The 15,315-nt window shown below is 58.1% G+C and overlaps 6 protein-coding genes across 6 annotated transcripts; 3 read left to right on the forward strand and 3 right to left on the reverse strand.

The window, feature by feature from the left end:
* Nucleotides 1-1,158: 1,158 nt before the first annotated feature.
* CH63R_11471 (Acetolactate synthase) lies at nucleotides 1,159-3,584 on the reverse strand (the record flags this gene model as incomplete). Its single annotated transcript, XM_018306445.1, has 5 exons — nucleotides 1,159-1,217; nucleotides 1,275-2,966; nucleotides 3,049-3,116; nucleotides 3,178-3,276; nucleotides 3,421-3,584. 5 exons carry the CDS (start codon nucleotides 3,582-3,584, stop codon nucleotides 1,159-1,161), a joined length of 2,082 nt encoding a protein of 693 aa, XP_018153286.1.
* A 2,011-nt stretch (nucleotides 3,585-5,595) lies between these two features.
* CH63R_11472 (uncharacterized protein) lies at nucleotides 5,596-6,456 on the reverse strand (the record flags this gene model as incomplete). The annotated part of the gene is made up of 1 exon (XM_018306446.1): nucleotides 5,596-6,456. One exon carries the CDS (start codon nucleotides 6,454-6,456, stop codon nucleotides 5,596-5,598), a length of 861 nt encoding a protein of 286 aa, XP_018153287.1.
* Nucleotides 6,457-9,478: 3,022 nt separating this feature from the next.
* CH63R_11473 (Calcium/calmodulin dependent protein kinase) lies at nucleotides 9,479-10,580 on the forward strand (the record flags this gene model as incomplete). The annotated part of the gene is made up of 2 exons (XM_018306447.1): nucleotides 9,479-9,893; nucleotides 10,009-10,580. 2 exons carry the CDS (start codon nucleotides 9,479-9,481, stop codon nucleotides 10,578-10,580), a joined length of 987 nt encoding a protein of 328 aa, XP_018153288.1.
* A 906-nt stretch (nucleotides 10,581-11,486) lies between these two features.
* On the forward strand, nucleotides 11,487-11,823 carry CH63R_11474 (Pua RNA binding domain-containing protein; the record flags this gene model as incomplete). The annotated part of the gene is made up of 2 exons (XM_018306448.1): nucleotides 11,487-11,597; nucleotides 11,686-11,823. 2 exons carry the CDS (start codon nucleotides 11,487-11,489, stop codon nucleotides 11,821-11,823), a joined length of 249 nt encoding a protein of 82 aa, XP_018153289.1.
* A 457-nt stretch (nucleotides 11,824-12,280) lies between these two features.
* CH63R_11475 (Translation machinery-associated protein 20) lies at nucleotides 12,281-13,006 on the forward strand (the record flags this gene model as incomplete). Its single annotated transcript, XM_018306449.1, has 2 exons — nucleotides 12,281-12,294; nucleotides 12,436-13,006. 2 exons carry the CDS (start codon nucleotides 12,281-12,283, stop codon nucleotides 13,004-13,006), a joined length of 585 nt encoding a protein of 194 aa, XP_018153290.1.
* Nucleotides 13,007-14,057: 1,051 nt separating this feature from the next.
* On the reverse strand, nucleotides 14,058-15,204 carry CH63R_11476 (uncharacterized protein; the record flags this gene model as incomplete). The annotated part of the gene is made up of 3 exons (XM_018306450.1): nucleotides 14,058-14,551; nucleotides 14,662-14,725; nucleotides 14,791-15,204. 3 exons carry the CDS (start codon nucleotides 15,202-15,204, stop codon nucleotides 14,058-14,060), a joined length of 972 nt encoding a protein of 323 aa, XP_018153291.1.
* Between the last annotated feature and the right edge of the window lie 111 nt (nucleotides 15,205-15,315).

Raw genomic sequence — 15,315 nt, forward strand, 5'->3', positions numbered from 1 at the left:
TATCACAGAGCAAATGCCTCCCTCGTCTGGGCTGTCGTCGGTTCCTGTAGTTGCCCGATTCTTCAACTGTCGGGGAGAAAGCTCTGGTACGACAAATGGCACGAGGGCTTCACGCCATTTCGTCCTCCTAGGAAGTCTATTCATGACCGAGAGGGTATAAATAGAAGGGGGAGGTGCCGGACATGGGAAGGCGTACCCAGAGCCTCTGAATCCTTGGATCTTTGGCTCACGCCGCCCGGGCTAGCACGCAGCTCGAGACCACAGATGCCCCTTTCCCTCGAAGATGACATTGCGTGAGCGAATGCGTCATCTAAGCACCACAGGCCCGGTCCCCAGACGCGTACTTGCTGCACAAGGTTTCTGACCGGGCCCTACGTCCCCAAAGGGTCTCGTGTTGGCACACACAAAGTCGAAATCTTCCTCAGCCGACCCGAGCCTTCAAAGAAGGGAAACGGGATACGGTCATCTGAGGCCGAAGAGGTTCACGTGTTGGACAACCATGGGCCAACTGCCCCATGGTGCGCTCCTGGTCAGTTCCGGGCAGAGAGGCAAAGAATCATCAGGGGAGACCAAGGTTCCATGGAAAACCAAGAGTTATTGAAGGCATCCCGAGTCACAACCAAACCCGTAAAGAGTCGACGTGGGCAGTCTTACAAAAAAACTTTTGAACATTCAACTCGTGAAGTTAATATATGTACACCTCTCTTGACAAGCCGAGGTAACCCGATTCCCGATTCCCCCGACAGAGTTTGATTTTGTGAATGCTGAACACACCCCAGACATCGTGACCCTTTTTTTATTCTTCTTCGTCTTTTTTTTGTATGGAAAAACGGCGGATGTTGTAAAGAGATCGAAAGCACTTTTTTGGGCGGATTCTTGTCATCTTCTCTTCATGTTGCTCCGTGCGACCCGCGATCTTTTTCAGGCAGCACAAGAACCCCCACCCCTTCCGTCCGTCGCCCGTGTGAAACCCTGGTCCCAATGGATAAAAAGATTTTTGTCGAAGCCGGATCTCGTTTTCGTGGCCCAAAGAGACCCAACAAAAGCTGATGGTATAAGATGTGTGTGTAAGAGACGAGAGAGAGAGAGCAATATGCATGGACGCCTCCAATGTGGGAAAATATTAGATATGACAAGAAAGAGCCGGTCGTTGTCGGTTTAGCCGTGGAGACCGGACGTTCTCTCGCGCATCAGCTCGCGGCGCTTCTTGTCCTTTTCTAAGAGGGGGTTAGCTTGTGATCTGTCAAGGGGGAGACGAATGGCAATATACTGACCTCCGTCCCATGTCAGGAACTCGTGGAGGGCTGATCCGGAGGGCACCATGGGCAAGACGGGCACCTTCTTGTCCGTAAGGACCTCAAGGAAAGCAGGGCCGTCGGAGTTGATGAGCCACTTGAGGGCATCGACAACCTCATCGGGCTTGCTGACTCTGCGGTGCTGGACACCCATGGCATCGGCCAGCTTCATGAAGTCGGGGTTCTGCTGGTGGGTGTGGGCGTAGCGGTCCTCGTAGAAGAGGTTCTGCCACTGCGTGACCATGCCCTGCTCCTCGTTGTTCAGGACGATGACCTTGACGCCAATGTTGAACTGCGCGGCGGTAGAAAGCTCGGTGAGGGTCATGTTGAAGGAGGCATCGCCGTCAATGTCGATGACGAGAGCGTCGGGCTTGGCGACCTTGGCACCGATGGCGGCGGGCAGGCCGTATCCCATGGTACCGAGACCACCAGAGGTGATCATGGTTCTGGGGTATCTCCAGCGGAAGTGCTGGGCGGTCCACATCTGATGCTGGCCGACGCCGGTGGAGATGATGGTGGTCTCCTTGCGGTCGGCGGTCAGGTTGCTGAGCTCTTCAATAAGGGTCTGGGGCTTGATCATGCCGGAGCGCTCGGCCTTCTCGTAGTCGGACATGGGCCACTTGGCCTTCCACTCGCGGATCTTGTCGAACCACTCCTTACGGTCGTCCATGGACTTGGGCGTCAGCAGAGGCATGAGGGTGCGGATGTTGGAGGCGACGTCGCCCTCGACGGCCTCGGTGGCCTGGACGACCTTGTTGATGTTCTTGGGCATGATCTCAAAGTGGACGATACCACCACGGCCCTCGGCGGCGGCAGCCTTGGCGCCGGGGGCGAACTTGGCGACGTTGAGGGTGACACGGTCGTCGAAGCGGGCGCCGAGGGCGATGATGAGGTCGGCCTGCTGGATGGCCATGTTGGCGTAGGCGGAGCCGTGCATGCCGAGCATGTGGAGGGACTTCTCGTCGAGCTCGTCGAAGGAGCCCAGGCCGTGCAGGGTGGTGGTGACGGGGATGGACAGCTTCTCGGCAAGCTCCTTGAGGATCTCGGGGCCGCCCTCGGACTGGGAGATACCCTGGCCGGCGTAGATGATGGGCTTCTTGGCGATGTTGACGAGGTCGGCGACGCGCTTGATGGACTGGTCAAGCTGCTTCTGGAGCAGGGCCATGGCGGCCCTCGAGGCGGCGCTCGGCAGGGAGGGGAGGGAGGTCTCGGTCGGGATGGCTCTCCTCAGGATGCCGGCGGTGACGTCCTTGGGAAGATCGACGAGAACGGGGCCGGGGCGACCGCTGGTGGCGATCTCGAAAGCCTCGTTGATGCGGCGGGGGAGCTCGGCAATGTTCTTGACCATGACGTTCCACTTGGTGCAGGCGCGGGAGATGCCGGTGACATCGGCCTCCTGGAAGGCGTCGCTACCAATGGCGGAGGTGACGACCTGGCCGCAGAAGACGACCATGGGGGTGCCGTCGGAGAGGGCGTCCTGCATCGGGGTGATGACGTTGGTCGCGCCAGGGCCCGAAGTGACGAGGACGACACCGCACTTGCCCGAGGCGCGGGCGTAGCCCTCGGCCATGTGGCCGGCGCCCTGCTCGTGCTTGGGGAGGATGAAGTCGAAGTGTTTTGAGTTGTAGATGGCGTCGAAGACGGGGAGGATGGCGCCTCCGGGGTATCCAACTGTGAGTCACGGTCAGCCATGTCTCTCCTTGAACGCGAACGTCGGATGGTCTTGTAGGGAGTGTGCAATTGGGCCACCAACAAATGTGCTTGACGTTGTGTCTCAACATCATCTCGTGGAAGATCTCTCCTCCGGTCTTGCCAATGAACCTGTGTAACACAGTGAGCTTCCAGGGCCGCTTAGACGTGGACCACGGCGACGGCTACGTACGACTCATCCATCTCGGGGCCACGGGAGCCGACGAGAGGCTGGACATGGCTGCGGTCCTTGTCGGCATTGAAGGCGGGTGCGGGCGTGCTTCGGACCTCACTGAAATGACAATCTTGTTAGCCAAAAGTCCTCGTGAGTCACGTAATATAGTCTGTTTATTGTCCCCCTTCCCGAGCTCCCGAGAGAGAAGGAAGACGGCTGGGAGATAAATGGACAGACGGAGGAGAGCAGGAAAGAGCTCACGGAGCGGGCGAGGTAGCCGAGGTAGCCTGATTCCTCACGCCGGAAGGAACCTTCTTGGCGGCCTGGATGGCAGAAACGGCGGACGAGGTGGTGAGGGCGCGGGAGGCAGTCGGTCTCGAGACGGCCTTGAGGGCGCGGGCGGCCTGGCGACTTCGGAGCATCATGATGGGCGGAGAGTGGAGAGGGATTCCAAGAAGAAAGGAGGGAAAGAGAAAGAAAAAAGTCACTCGGCGTGATGCCTCGTCGAGATCCTTTGAGGGAGAGGAGGGGGAGAGAGTAAGAGGCGGCTCGTCGAATTGGACGATCGCAAGGGTTGAAGAAGGTTGCAAAGGTCGTGGTTCGATCTGGGGAGGGGAGGGGAGGAAATGGAGGAAGGGAAAGAGAAAAGATGTAGCAGTCACCGTTAGTCAGTAGTTGGTGTGTACAGAGTAGGTAGTGGTGGTAAATTGGGCAGATCGCAAATTCTAGATTTGGACCGGGGGCGCACAAGCACACGCACACGCACACGCACACACACAGAGAGAAGAGAGAGCACAGCTCACAAGAGTCAGAGTCAGAGTCAGAGGCGAAGGAGGAGGAGGGTTCAAGGGGAGAGAGAGAAAACGAGTCGGGCTGGGATGCGCCGGTCAAGGGCCGGTGGAGGAGAGAGGATTCGAGGTGACTATGCCTGTACCTGTACCGGTGCCTGTGAGACCTGGAGACCTGACGGACTGGCGGGGACAGACTCCAGAAGGGGTGCGGTAGTGGTTGCTGCTGCTGCTGCTGCTGGTTGTTTGCTGCCGCCGCTGCTGTTTCGGAGGCAGGGAAAAAAAACCAAAAAAAATTATCGGGTGTCGACGTGTGGGGTAGCCGTCCGATGACTGGCCGGAAGGGCGCCAAGTGGAGACGAGGGCGAACATGCGCTGCGCATCGGGGGATGGGCACGGACCATGGATCCAATCTGGGGTGGCGATATCGGCCCTTGGGTTTTTGGCAGCGGCTGTTGGATTGGGCAATTGGGGGGGGGGGGGGGGGGGGGGCCATTGCGGTTGCGGTCAGTCGGGTACGTACTCTGCACTGTTGTCTGTCGGTCTGCCTGTCTCCGTCTGTCTGCTCCTGCACCTTTGGTCTGGATTGGTATATGACTCATCCTCATTGGCCATCCCGACACAGGCATTCTCCACTCCTCGGAACTGCACCGTTTGGGTACGATGTACAATGTATGTGAGGAAAGAAACAGCCCCCTAGGATTCGAGGAAAGTGCCAGTTAGTAAGTAGTAGGTAGGAGTCACAGAACCGAGAACCTCCACCAATACCCTTCCCTTCCTATCTTTTCCTATCGCTCGTTGGTGGCCCTATTTGACCCATCAGCGCAGAGTATCACCGCCGCCCTCCTCATCCCGTCTGCCGTGCGCCCGGCGTCTGGCTCCTCATACCATCACTACCTAACGGCTGTATCATCATGGCTGCATCTCCCGCTACCGGGCAGGATTCATTCCCCGTCTGCAAGCCCACGGATGCGGGACAGCTGTCAGAAAACGGCCAAATCAAACCCTCTCCCCTCCCTCTCTCTCTCCCCCCAAGGCCCCCCAAGAATGGCCAAGAGACATGACATGGGAGCTGCCGCCACTAAAAATGCCAATTCGCTGCTGAAGCCGTCCAGCACGTGCTTGTGTTGTTCCCCTTTGGTCCATCTTGCATGCGAACGGACCAGACCCCTCTTGAGGTTGCTGGCCCATCGGAGGGATAGAGAGAGGATGGGGGAGGGGAGAGGGGAGCTGCCGTTCCCCATCATCCGGTCTCTCCCGGACCCCTAAAACTTAGCGGCTAGTTCGATGCTCTCTCGTGAAGGTTTGATGTCGATGGCGCCCGCCACTCAATACACAGCACAACGGTGGTGTGATGGACTGGTCATCGATGCATTTCGTTCGGGTATGAAGAGAGAAAAGACTATGCTATTTTTTTGTCTGTTGCTCCTTTGCAAACCGCACTACCCTCGACTCCATCGATGCATCTCTTGGGACATGCCATCCCTAGAATCTAAAAATCAAAAAAGGGAGAACCGCACTCTGAGGTATCTTAACCATGACTGCACTGCACTGTACTCCCACCACCGACCCAGCCGACAATACCACAAAACAAGTATATGTGTAGAAAATAAAATTAAAAAGCGGAGGAAAACCACCATCATCTCCCTCACATCCGATGCTGGTCGCCAAAGGGGCCCTGCGCGTCGTACCCGGCCGCCGGCTGGCCGTGCGTCATGAGCGGCTGGCTGTCCGCGTTCCCGACCTGCACCGTCGGCCTCTGCTTGATATTCTGCCTCGCGATCGCCGCCGCCTCAGCCCGCGCGGCGATGCGCTTCTTCTGCTTCTTCTCGCGGCAGCACAGGAACGTGATCCACGCAATGGCGCCCGTGATGACCACCGCGAAGAAGAGCGCCACCGCTACGCCTCCGGGGTACACCGTGTTGTCCAGCACCAGGCACGACGGCTTGCCCGCCGGGTCGTCCTTGCAGAGCAGGCCCGCCGCGCACGTCGCGAACGACACCTGCGTCGGGTAGCACCCTTCCTTGAGCGTCCTGCCCCTCTGGACGCCCGTGGACACCACCGGGCACAGCGTCGTTGACTTGGTCGTCGTCGTTGAGCAAATGATCAACGACCGCGTACCCGTGCCCGTGGCAGTACCCGTCGCCGCCGCCACGGTCGTCTCGGCGGCCGTTGTCTGGCGTGCAAAGACGGGCGCGTGGCGCTTTCGCAGCTCCGCCGGCATATTACCGTCGTCGCCGCACCTGTCGAGCGTCCACTGCGACTCGATGATGGCCTCGGCGACCTCGCAGCCGGCATGCATGTAGCACTTCTCGAGGTCCGTCTGCGTCAGTTCGTCCGGGAGCATATCCAGGCAGTGGGCCACGGATCCCGGCTCGCCGCAGGCCGCGAGCTTGGCGAGCTCGAGACTTCTCGATCGGAGACAGTGCAGCTTTGCCGGCGAAAGGGCCGATGCAACGGTCGCGCAGAGGAGCGCAACGAACGCCGGGGCGGAATGGGATGGTCGCATCTTGTCCCGCGATTTTGTGGGGATGCCGCAGTAACTGCCGGGACCGGGACGGGGGGTGGTTCGGTCGGGGTTTGGGGGATCGACAGCAAGTTCCGAGTGAAGTGGGCGCCCAAGTGCCGGTCCCAAGGAAAGTGAGTGAGTGCGTGCGTGCGGAAGACGGGCGCAGTCTTGGGCTGCTTTTGGTGCGACGAGTCAAAACTCGTTTGCTTTGGGAGCTTCCTGATTTGGAAGCTGGATTCGGCTGTCGGCAGCGTCTGCGGCTTCGGGTTCGAATGCCGTGATCGCGTGAGTATGCCGCTTGGATCGTGTGTGAATCTGTTTGAACTGGTTTTTTGCGTGATCGAGAGAGGTGAGAGGAGAGATGTCACGAAGGGATGGATGGGCGTAGGCAGGTCTGGCAGCGTCCTTTTTGATCAAGATGAAGAAAAGGGAGGCGAGGGAGGAAGAGAGGAAAGTACAGGAGACCGGAGCCGGTATGAGACGAGGAATGGGCGTCAATAAAAGCAAAAACAAGAAGGAAGAGCGCCTCCTCTCGGGCTGAGCTAGACTGGGCTGGCTGGGCTTTCTTACTCTGATCTCTGGGGTCCTATTTTGGCCGGTTGCCATTCCCCGTTGGTCTCGTCTCGTCTCGTCTTGTCTCTCTTTCTGCTGACCGTCGAGCTGAGCGACGCCAACGCCAAAAGCCACGAGCGTCTGCAGCTCAGCACGGGGCCCCTTGTCCACTCCCCACTCAGTCTGACTATCTCAGACTCTCCATGGACGACTAAGCTAAGCCTGCAGCACTTGGGCCTGGGCTTGGGACTGGTAAGGCTGGGGATGGAGTATATCCTGCTGGATGCTCGAGCGGGTTCTTCCCAATGCTGCTGCAGCTTCCTGCAGCACAGCCCTTGTCGTTCGCTGCGAATGGCGAATGGCAGCAAGAGTCGTGGTGGCTGACGGCGTCTGCCTCCAAATTTAGCCCTGTCCATGCCTACCTACTCTGACTGTTCCATCCTGTCCACGATAGCCTCAGTGCTCGCCAGCATCTCTCGTCTGATCTCATCTTGAGGGGCCCCCCCGCCCCAGGCTGCTTACTGGGATGCGGTGAATGACCGATTCAACTTCACGGGTGTTCGAGCTGCCACTTGTCGGCCGCACCTCTGCAGACGAGGTGCTCGCCCATAAGGCACACCGATGCCCCGCCCTTGGCTTGTCAAAAAAGATCGTCCATCACAATTCGTTCTCAGCTCAATGTCCGCGGGCCCAAGCTAAGAAGATGGCTCGTGGATTTTCCCGTCGCGCAGCTTTCCCCGAAACGTGCAAAGACGGCTGGCCACCGGGCAAACTCTAAACCATGGAAGCCCCACGAGGCGAGGAGCCATTCTTCCACCCAATCTTCGGTGCCGGACCCACGGTCGTGAATTGGATGGGATGGCATCGGATTCTTGCTGCCTTGTCGTGCAAGTATCGCCGTGTTGTTATTCGCGGGCTGCAACATTCCTCAGGCGCGGGGCCAATTTAGTGGGGATTACAAGCTGCCTGTGCGATCGGGAAAAAGAAAAGCACACTCGCTCCTGAAAAAAGGTATTAGTGCTGAGGGCTGTGGTGACTCGTGAGATGCACCCCTGCTGCGGCTCCAGTTACGGTGTGGCCTGGTCGGGGGATGGCGTGTGGCTGAGACCTGCCACCCTGGATGTAGGAGCTGAAGCCAGCCCCTCGACCCTATTTGGGAGACGGCGCGCAGCAGCTGAAGGTCTATCCCAGGGAAGGGCTCGCTGGCAGAAGCCCTCGTGGATAGCATGTTCTTTGTGTGAGATCGTTACGTTTGTCTTCCCATTCAAGATATTCAAAATAGTGAAAGAGGGGATAGGAAGAGAGAGAGAGAGAGAGACAGGCAGGTAGAGAGAGAATCCGTGCCAAATCAGAGAAGAGTGAGTTGCCGGGAAACAGAACTGGCGCGGTCAGACGTTGCCCGAGGCTCCCTCCCCCCCCCCAGAAAAGCATCCACCTGAGACAAAGACTTTGTATCCATCGCAAGCAGTCGAGTAAGCGCGAGGAACCATCCGAAGAGGGGCCCGTCAGCAAAAGGAAGAACTCTCCTCCAATGGTTCCGAGCCGAGTTGTTTGTTGGGTTGTGAGCTCACGGCGGAGCGGGGCGGCGTCCTGCCTAGCGATTTGGTGATGGAGAGATTTTGTTCCAGCGGTCGCGCATCTGAGTATAGATCTTTGTGCAAGCTCCATCGACCCGTAGCGAAGTAGGCGAAGAGGAGGTTGATGGTCTCGGTTGCACCTATGGTTCTGCCTGGATGGAAGGAAGGAAGGAGTGGACGACCAAACGCGTGCCTGCCCTGCCTCCAGGCTGATCCTGGCACGACTGATTATGTAATATACACACTTGTGAACCACATATTAAAGTTATGGAGTCTTTTATCTCCTCCCTCTCCCTTCGCTTGACCTTTATGAGCCCCGACTAACGGCCCGAGTCATCGGCGAAAAAAAACACCCTTTTAACCTCCCTCTCCCTTCTCTGCAAGACTGTCGATATTTAACTTCCGATAATTGCCTGTTCTGCGATAAGTATCGTTCACTCTAGCCCAAATTGAGACAAATCGCCATCAAATAAACATCTACACATGTTTGCTTTGCTGCAGGGGATGTTGGCGGCAAGAGTTCCAGTCCCCTGGCCATTTACATAGTCAAGTTCGACAGCAACAATAATAAACATGTCAGCACCCATCATCTCGCCCTCTTCATTGACCGTCCAACATGCCTCCTCTCCCGCATCGCCACATTCTTTCAAGTGGGTGCGTGCCTGGTCCTGAACACAACCACAATCGAATCTAGTTCGCGTACATAAGTATCTGCGCCATGCTGACGGCATCGAGGCCAGCAAACAACATCCTCCAGAGGTTTCTATGGTGCCGCCGCCCTCGCCTCAGAGGAGGATTTCAAGCTTCGCCGAGTAGCCAACTGAGCCACCACCCGGGCAGTTGCGCCGTGCCACTGCCGAACTCCGAGCCGTTCCTGGTTGGAGCAGTGCTCCATGGGCGCTCAGGCCGGAGATATGGCATCGAGGAGATGCTTTCCGAGCGCCGAAATCCACTGCTATGTGTTTATCGAGCGAGGTGCGTCTAAGCAACCAATCCCCAACGCGGAACTTGCACTGACAAGTGGAGTCTATCTATCTAGTGTTGGAGCGGAGAAATTCGTCCTCAAAAACATGATACCGGGCGATTTTGAATACAATCAAGATCTGCAAAACTCTGTGGCTTCGTGCCCCAACCTGCGGACAGCGATTGACGCCGTTCTTGACTTCGAGCTCCTCGTCTACCCTTTTCTTGCCGGCGACCTTTTGCAGATCAGTCAGAAGCCTCTTGCACCGGCGACAAGAAAGTACATCCTCAAAAGCGCTCTTCGTGGACTGGCTGGGCTCCACGAAAAGGGCATCATCCATACTGGTAGGCCGTCTTCTCTCTTCCCTCCCCTCTCTCTTCCCCCATTAGTTCAACTTCCTCTTCAGTCGATTCCAACCGCGTTTCTGTGGCTGTCACCCAGGTCCTGACGGTCTTACAGACATCAAACCCAACAACATCCTTCTCGACTACGATGTTGCAGGGGACGACATTACAGTCCGAAATGTCCAGGTCTCCGATCTGGAGGACGCCATGGTCATTCCGCCCGGTAAGAACCTAAGGGACTGCCTCCGTGGCAACCAGCTGTGGCGGAGCCCCGAGTCTTGGGCGCGAGCCCGGCAGAACACGCCGTCCGACATCTACTCCTTTGGCGTGGTGATCATCTACGTGATGCTCAACGAGATGGTTTTCCGCGTAAGGGACGAAGAGCTGGCTGCCAAGGACGCCTGGCGGCACGTGCTCCGGAGGCACATCTCGTATTTCGCAGACATGGATGGCTTCGGGGGCCTGCTTTCGCACATTGGCGAGGATAATCCATTTTTCAACCGGCTTATTGATCTCACGACCGACTTTGACGCAAGCAAGCCGAGGTCGCCGTTTGCACTGTGGCATTATGTGGACGAAGAGCTCAGGGACTTGATTGGCAAAATGACGAATTTCGATCCGGCGAGGAGGATTACTGCGCACGAGGCGCTCGAGCACCCTTGGTTCAGCAAGGGTAGTAGTGATTGACGAGATTTAAGAACTGGACGTTTGATATGGGTTCCGAGTCGAATTTTATCGATAGGAATGCTCGTGTTCCGCTGACTTGGGTTCATCGACGCTCAGCATTTGCCGGATTTGGTATTGATGGTGTTTGTATGCGAGGCGCCGTGGCAGGATGTGACAGATACCCGGCCACGTGCTTGCGAACGGATTTGACACTAGTCGGCTGTCTTGGAGATGGCGTCGAGATGATACACAGAGAGGCGGGGAAACTGGCACAGCCATCGTGGCATCCTGCAAGGCCAGCTCGGGCAGTTGCGAGTACGTGACTCAACTGGAGGGAAGCATTGTTAGACAACCTCCAAAATTAGGAGGACTCTTAAGACATGGGACAAATACAAGTCTGACAATTTCCCGGGGCCTTTCAAGAATCACTCAAATGTCGAAGGTTCATGTCACGTCCTATCTTACCAAACAGCACGCTGGCTGACCCTTGAAGGTAGTCGATGTAAGCAATCGAGAAATTCGTCACCCCGAATGCGTGTCTAGAAAAAAACAAACAGGGATGGGATGAGACTCGGGCCGCTGACGGTTTGCGTCGGACGAGGAAGCCGGCTCCAACCCTGAGAGACATTCAACAACATGTTGTTGATACGACATGCCCCCGCCCCCACACAGTTACGACGTCATCGGTCGGCGTCAGCGTCTAGACCAACCTCAGACCCTGTAGCGCCTCACATCGTCCGGGTACTATGAGTTCTTAAACCTACCCGCATCCTCCTCCCTGGCCTCTTTCATTCCCACTCCTCCCCCTCATCTTGATCCAGAAACTCCACGAACTCTCTCCAGCAACCTCAGCCCAGACTAAACAAAACAACTCCAAGCCCAACACCACATACCACTCGCAAACACCACACACACCCCGCCGCCGCCATGCCTCTCGTCGTCCCCGGTATCAACAACAACTCGTCGAGCGACAAGACCGAGGAGTGGACCAACAAGCTGGTTGGGAAGAAGCTGCACGATGAAGAGTCCAACGAGACGGTACGTTGCAGCATGCCCCCCCTTCCTTTCCCCTCCTACCTACCTAGTTGTCGATGTCGACCGCTCTCTAACACCATCGTCGTCGCAGACCTTCTGCAAGAGGGACCTGCCCGAGCAGACGCGCGTCATCGAGCCCGGCATGATGGTCACCAAGGACTTCATTCCGGACAGGCTGAACGTGCACGTCAAGGAGGACGGTACCGTGTCCCACGTCCAGCACGGCTGAGCGATGCGCCATGGGTTGACGGGGCGGCCCTCTGAGAGATAATGACTGTTTACGATAGAACATGCATAAGTGTCCAGCCAAGGCACATAGTTACGTTACCGAATACTAAACCTTAAACTATCTGCTTCTTTTTTCTTCCTCGCATAGGCAGTCCGTGATTCTGCATCTCCAAATTCCCAGTGACGTGAGACCATCATAACCCCCCCCTCCTCCATAACCCGGGTCCCCATAGCGCGGTGCCCCTCCATAAATGCATGTCTGGTCCTCCCCGCCCGCCCGACTGCGGGGCATTTTCCCGTCCCGCCATGTTCAGTGAGCGAACCCCCACCATCCACCATCAGCCATCCGCCTTCAACCACGACACTCGACCACGACCCGGAACGACGCGACGACACCTCCACGACCGATTGCTAGCGATACCCCCGAACACTAGAGACATCGAAACAACACCGCCAACATGTTTAAGAAGGAGTAAGCACCCGGCCCTCCCTCCCCTTCAATGGCCCGAGGGGCAATGAATAAGCATGAGACAAAACAAAAATTGGAAGAAAGTGAAAGGGAAAACGGAATTTAGAAAAAAGCTAACAGTCACCCCCTCTCTCCCCCGCGCAGCATCACCTCGGCGCCGAAGCAGAAGCTCAAGTCCTCGGTCCAGCGCTCCCTCCGCAACTCGCTGCTGGCCTCCTACCCGCTCCTGAACCCCCACATCGACGAGGTCATGCCCAAGAAGGCCTCGCTCGAGCAGATGAAGCTGCCCGACCGCTGCTCCCTCTACGTCTGCGAGCAGCAGCCCCTCTTCTTCCAGCAGGACAGCGCCACCCTCCTGCCCCACCTCAAGCTCGTCCACCGCTTCCCCCAGGCCTTCCCCACCATCCGCATCGACCGCGGCGCCATCCGCTTCGTCCTGTCCGGCGCCACCCTCATGGCCCCGGGCCTGACGAGCGCCGGCGGCAGGCTGCCCGAGCCCCGGGACGGAGACGAGGGCGTCGACGACGAAGGGCACTGGAGCCGCGAGCTGGAGAAGGGCGAGCCCGTCGTCATCATGGCCGAGGGCAAGACCGAGGCCTGCGCCGTCGGACTGCTGGTCGCCGGCACCAAGGAGGTCAAGGACAAGGGCAAGGGCCCCGTCGTCGAGGAGGCGCACTTCCTGGGCGACGGCCTCTGGAGGCTCGGCTCGGATTAGAGACGAGGGATGTGGCGGTTACGAGTGACGGATCTCCGAGTGGCAGTCGCCGAGCGACGGTATCCGAGCGACGGCACACGAGAGTGATAGTATACGAACGGGACGACTTTGCATATGCGGCGGCTGAGTAGTGGACTTGGAGATATGGGCGACGTGACGCACGGCAGCACGGCGTCATTAGGTCGGTTCATCGGTTGGAAAGGGGGCGGGTGTACTGAGAGACGACAGGAAAGAAAATGAAGCAGCATCCATGATACCATACATTCGAAGTCTATCTCGCCGTCTCTGGGTTCGGCGGTCCTAGATTTATATTGCTTGGTGTCGCCCTGAAACGGTTCTCTATGCCCCAGTAATAGTAGACCGAATAGTGAGAATCAAGCGTCCAGCACGCATAGTCTGAATCTCGGGTCCAACCTTTTCCCCGGCTTCTTCGAGTTCAAGAAACTCTTCTGCAACAAGAGCTCCACGTGACTCAGGCGTAAAGATTCTAGAAATGGTTGAGCGTGTCTCCGTCCGTACGAGTTCACTTGTAATTTCGAGTACCAAAAGTCTATGAGGATGATGAAAACTCCTTCGTACTTGAGAGGCAGGGTTTTATCTTGGGGGGGAGGGGTCTTTTTTATTTCAGTAGAGATAGATCTTGAAAAGAAGCGGCAGAAACGGCCGGCCGTATTCTCAGGATGGACTGCTCGAGAACCATGCGTGCCGGGAAGCAAGAGGACGGACTGAGTGACGTCCCAAGTACTCCTTTTCTTTCGACCGAACGACACGTGGATGAGGTCTACTTTGGTGAAACAACGCCAGGGATAGAGGTAGCTGTCTACCTATTTTCGTGAGGGCGTCAAGCCCCAGCCCTCGTCGAACAGGCCTCCAGCATGTGGTTTCCCTCTGACAAGACCCTCAACTTTTGTTCTTGCGATAGTCCAATTTAGCCCGTTGGATAGAGTTCGTAGAAAGCATCCTTCCCTTTCGCCTTCAGAAGACTAAAAAACAAAAAAAGGACTCGTCATCCCCCGGGAATCCCGCTCGCCCACGGGATTCTCTCCGAGCCTTACACCTCGAACCCGGCGTAGAGAACCTGCTCCATCATGCCCGCCGCCGCCCCGGCCTCGACCTTGGCCTCGATGCTGCCGCCCCCGAACTCGCGCGCCTCGTCAAAGGCCTGCTGCCAGAACTCCCACCGCCGGAACGAGAACCCGGCGCGGCCCCGGAACCGCGGCCCGGCCTTCCACCTCTCGTCGGCCACGACGGACGCCGCCGCCGCCCCCTTGCCGGACGGCGACGGCGTCGCTTCCGACGTCACGGACAGGTGGTACAGCCGCTGGCACGGGTGGATGGCCCACTGCGCCGCGGCCATGAGCCGCGCGTCGGCGGCGTCCCTGTCCGCGGCGTCCGAGGAGCGGCGGTCCTCGAAGGCGGCGCGGAGTTGCCGGACGGCGAAGTCGCGGCCGTCGACAAGGTTGTAGGACCACAGGAGGGCGGCGAAGGCGTTGAGGTTGATCCAGCGCGCGAGCGTGTCCATTCTGTCGGGGGACTGGTAGGGTGCTTCCCGCGTCTGCGTGTTAGTCCATCTGACCATGTACCCGGCCTGCGAGTGTGTCGGGCCAAAACAAAAAGAAGAAAAGGGGGGGGGGGAGGGGCTGGATATGACTTACAAGCCATGCTCTCACGGATGCACTTGTCCAGGCCGTGGAGACGACTCAGCTGCTCGAGGCCGTCCTGCGGGAGATGTCAGATCGCCAGCAAATCGAAGGTGCGGGACACCCCTCCCATCCGAAACTCACTACTGTCACCGTCGCCGTCGTCCTCGGGGACGAGGCGAGGTGGTCCAGTATGACGACCAGGTCCAGCATCGCAATGTTGCCCGACGGCGTCTGCCGCGCCAGCGAGACGAACAGCGCCCATAGGGAGCCCAGGACGGCGTCCGAGGGCCGGCCGTGCGCGGGAAGCAGCGCGGCGAGGTCGACGGCGACCTTGCGCAGGCGCCGCGGGTCGTTGTCCTCGCCGCTCCGGAGCGTGCGGCGGATCGTCTCGAAAGCGACGGCGTCGTCGAAGTCGGAGTCGTCCGGCTTGTGCGTCCACCGCACGACCGCCGTGTTGCCGCCCGCGACGTCGGCGATGAGCTCCTCGTAGCTGCTGGGTCCGCGGCGTTCCTGGTCCGAGACGGGGCGGAAGGTCATATAGTGGTGGTGCTCCATTATGGGCGACGGCGGCGGGGGGGTGGTTGGTGCGATGAAGTCGTGGTGGTCAAGTGAGGGCAGAAGACCAAACCGTGTCCAAAATGTTTCTCTTGCAGGTTCTGTGACATG

This window comes from Colletotrichum higginsianum, chromosome 8, assembly GCF_001672515.1.
Source record: "Colletotrichum higginsianum IMI 349063 chromosome 8, whole genome shotgun sequence".
NCBI classification, from domain to species: domain Eukaryota; kingdom Fungi; phylum Ascomycota; class Sordariomycetes; order Glomerellales; family Glomerellaceae; genus Colletotrichum; species Colletotrichum higginsianum.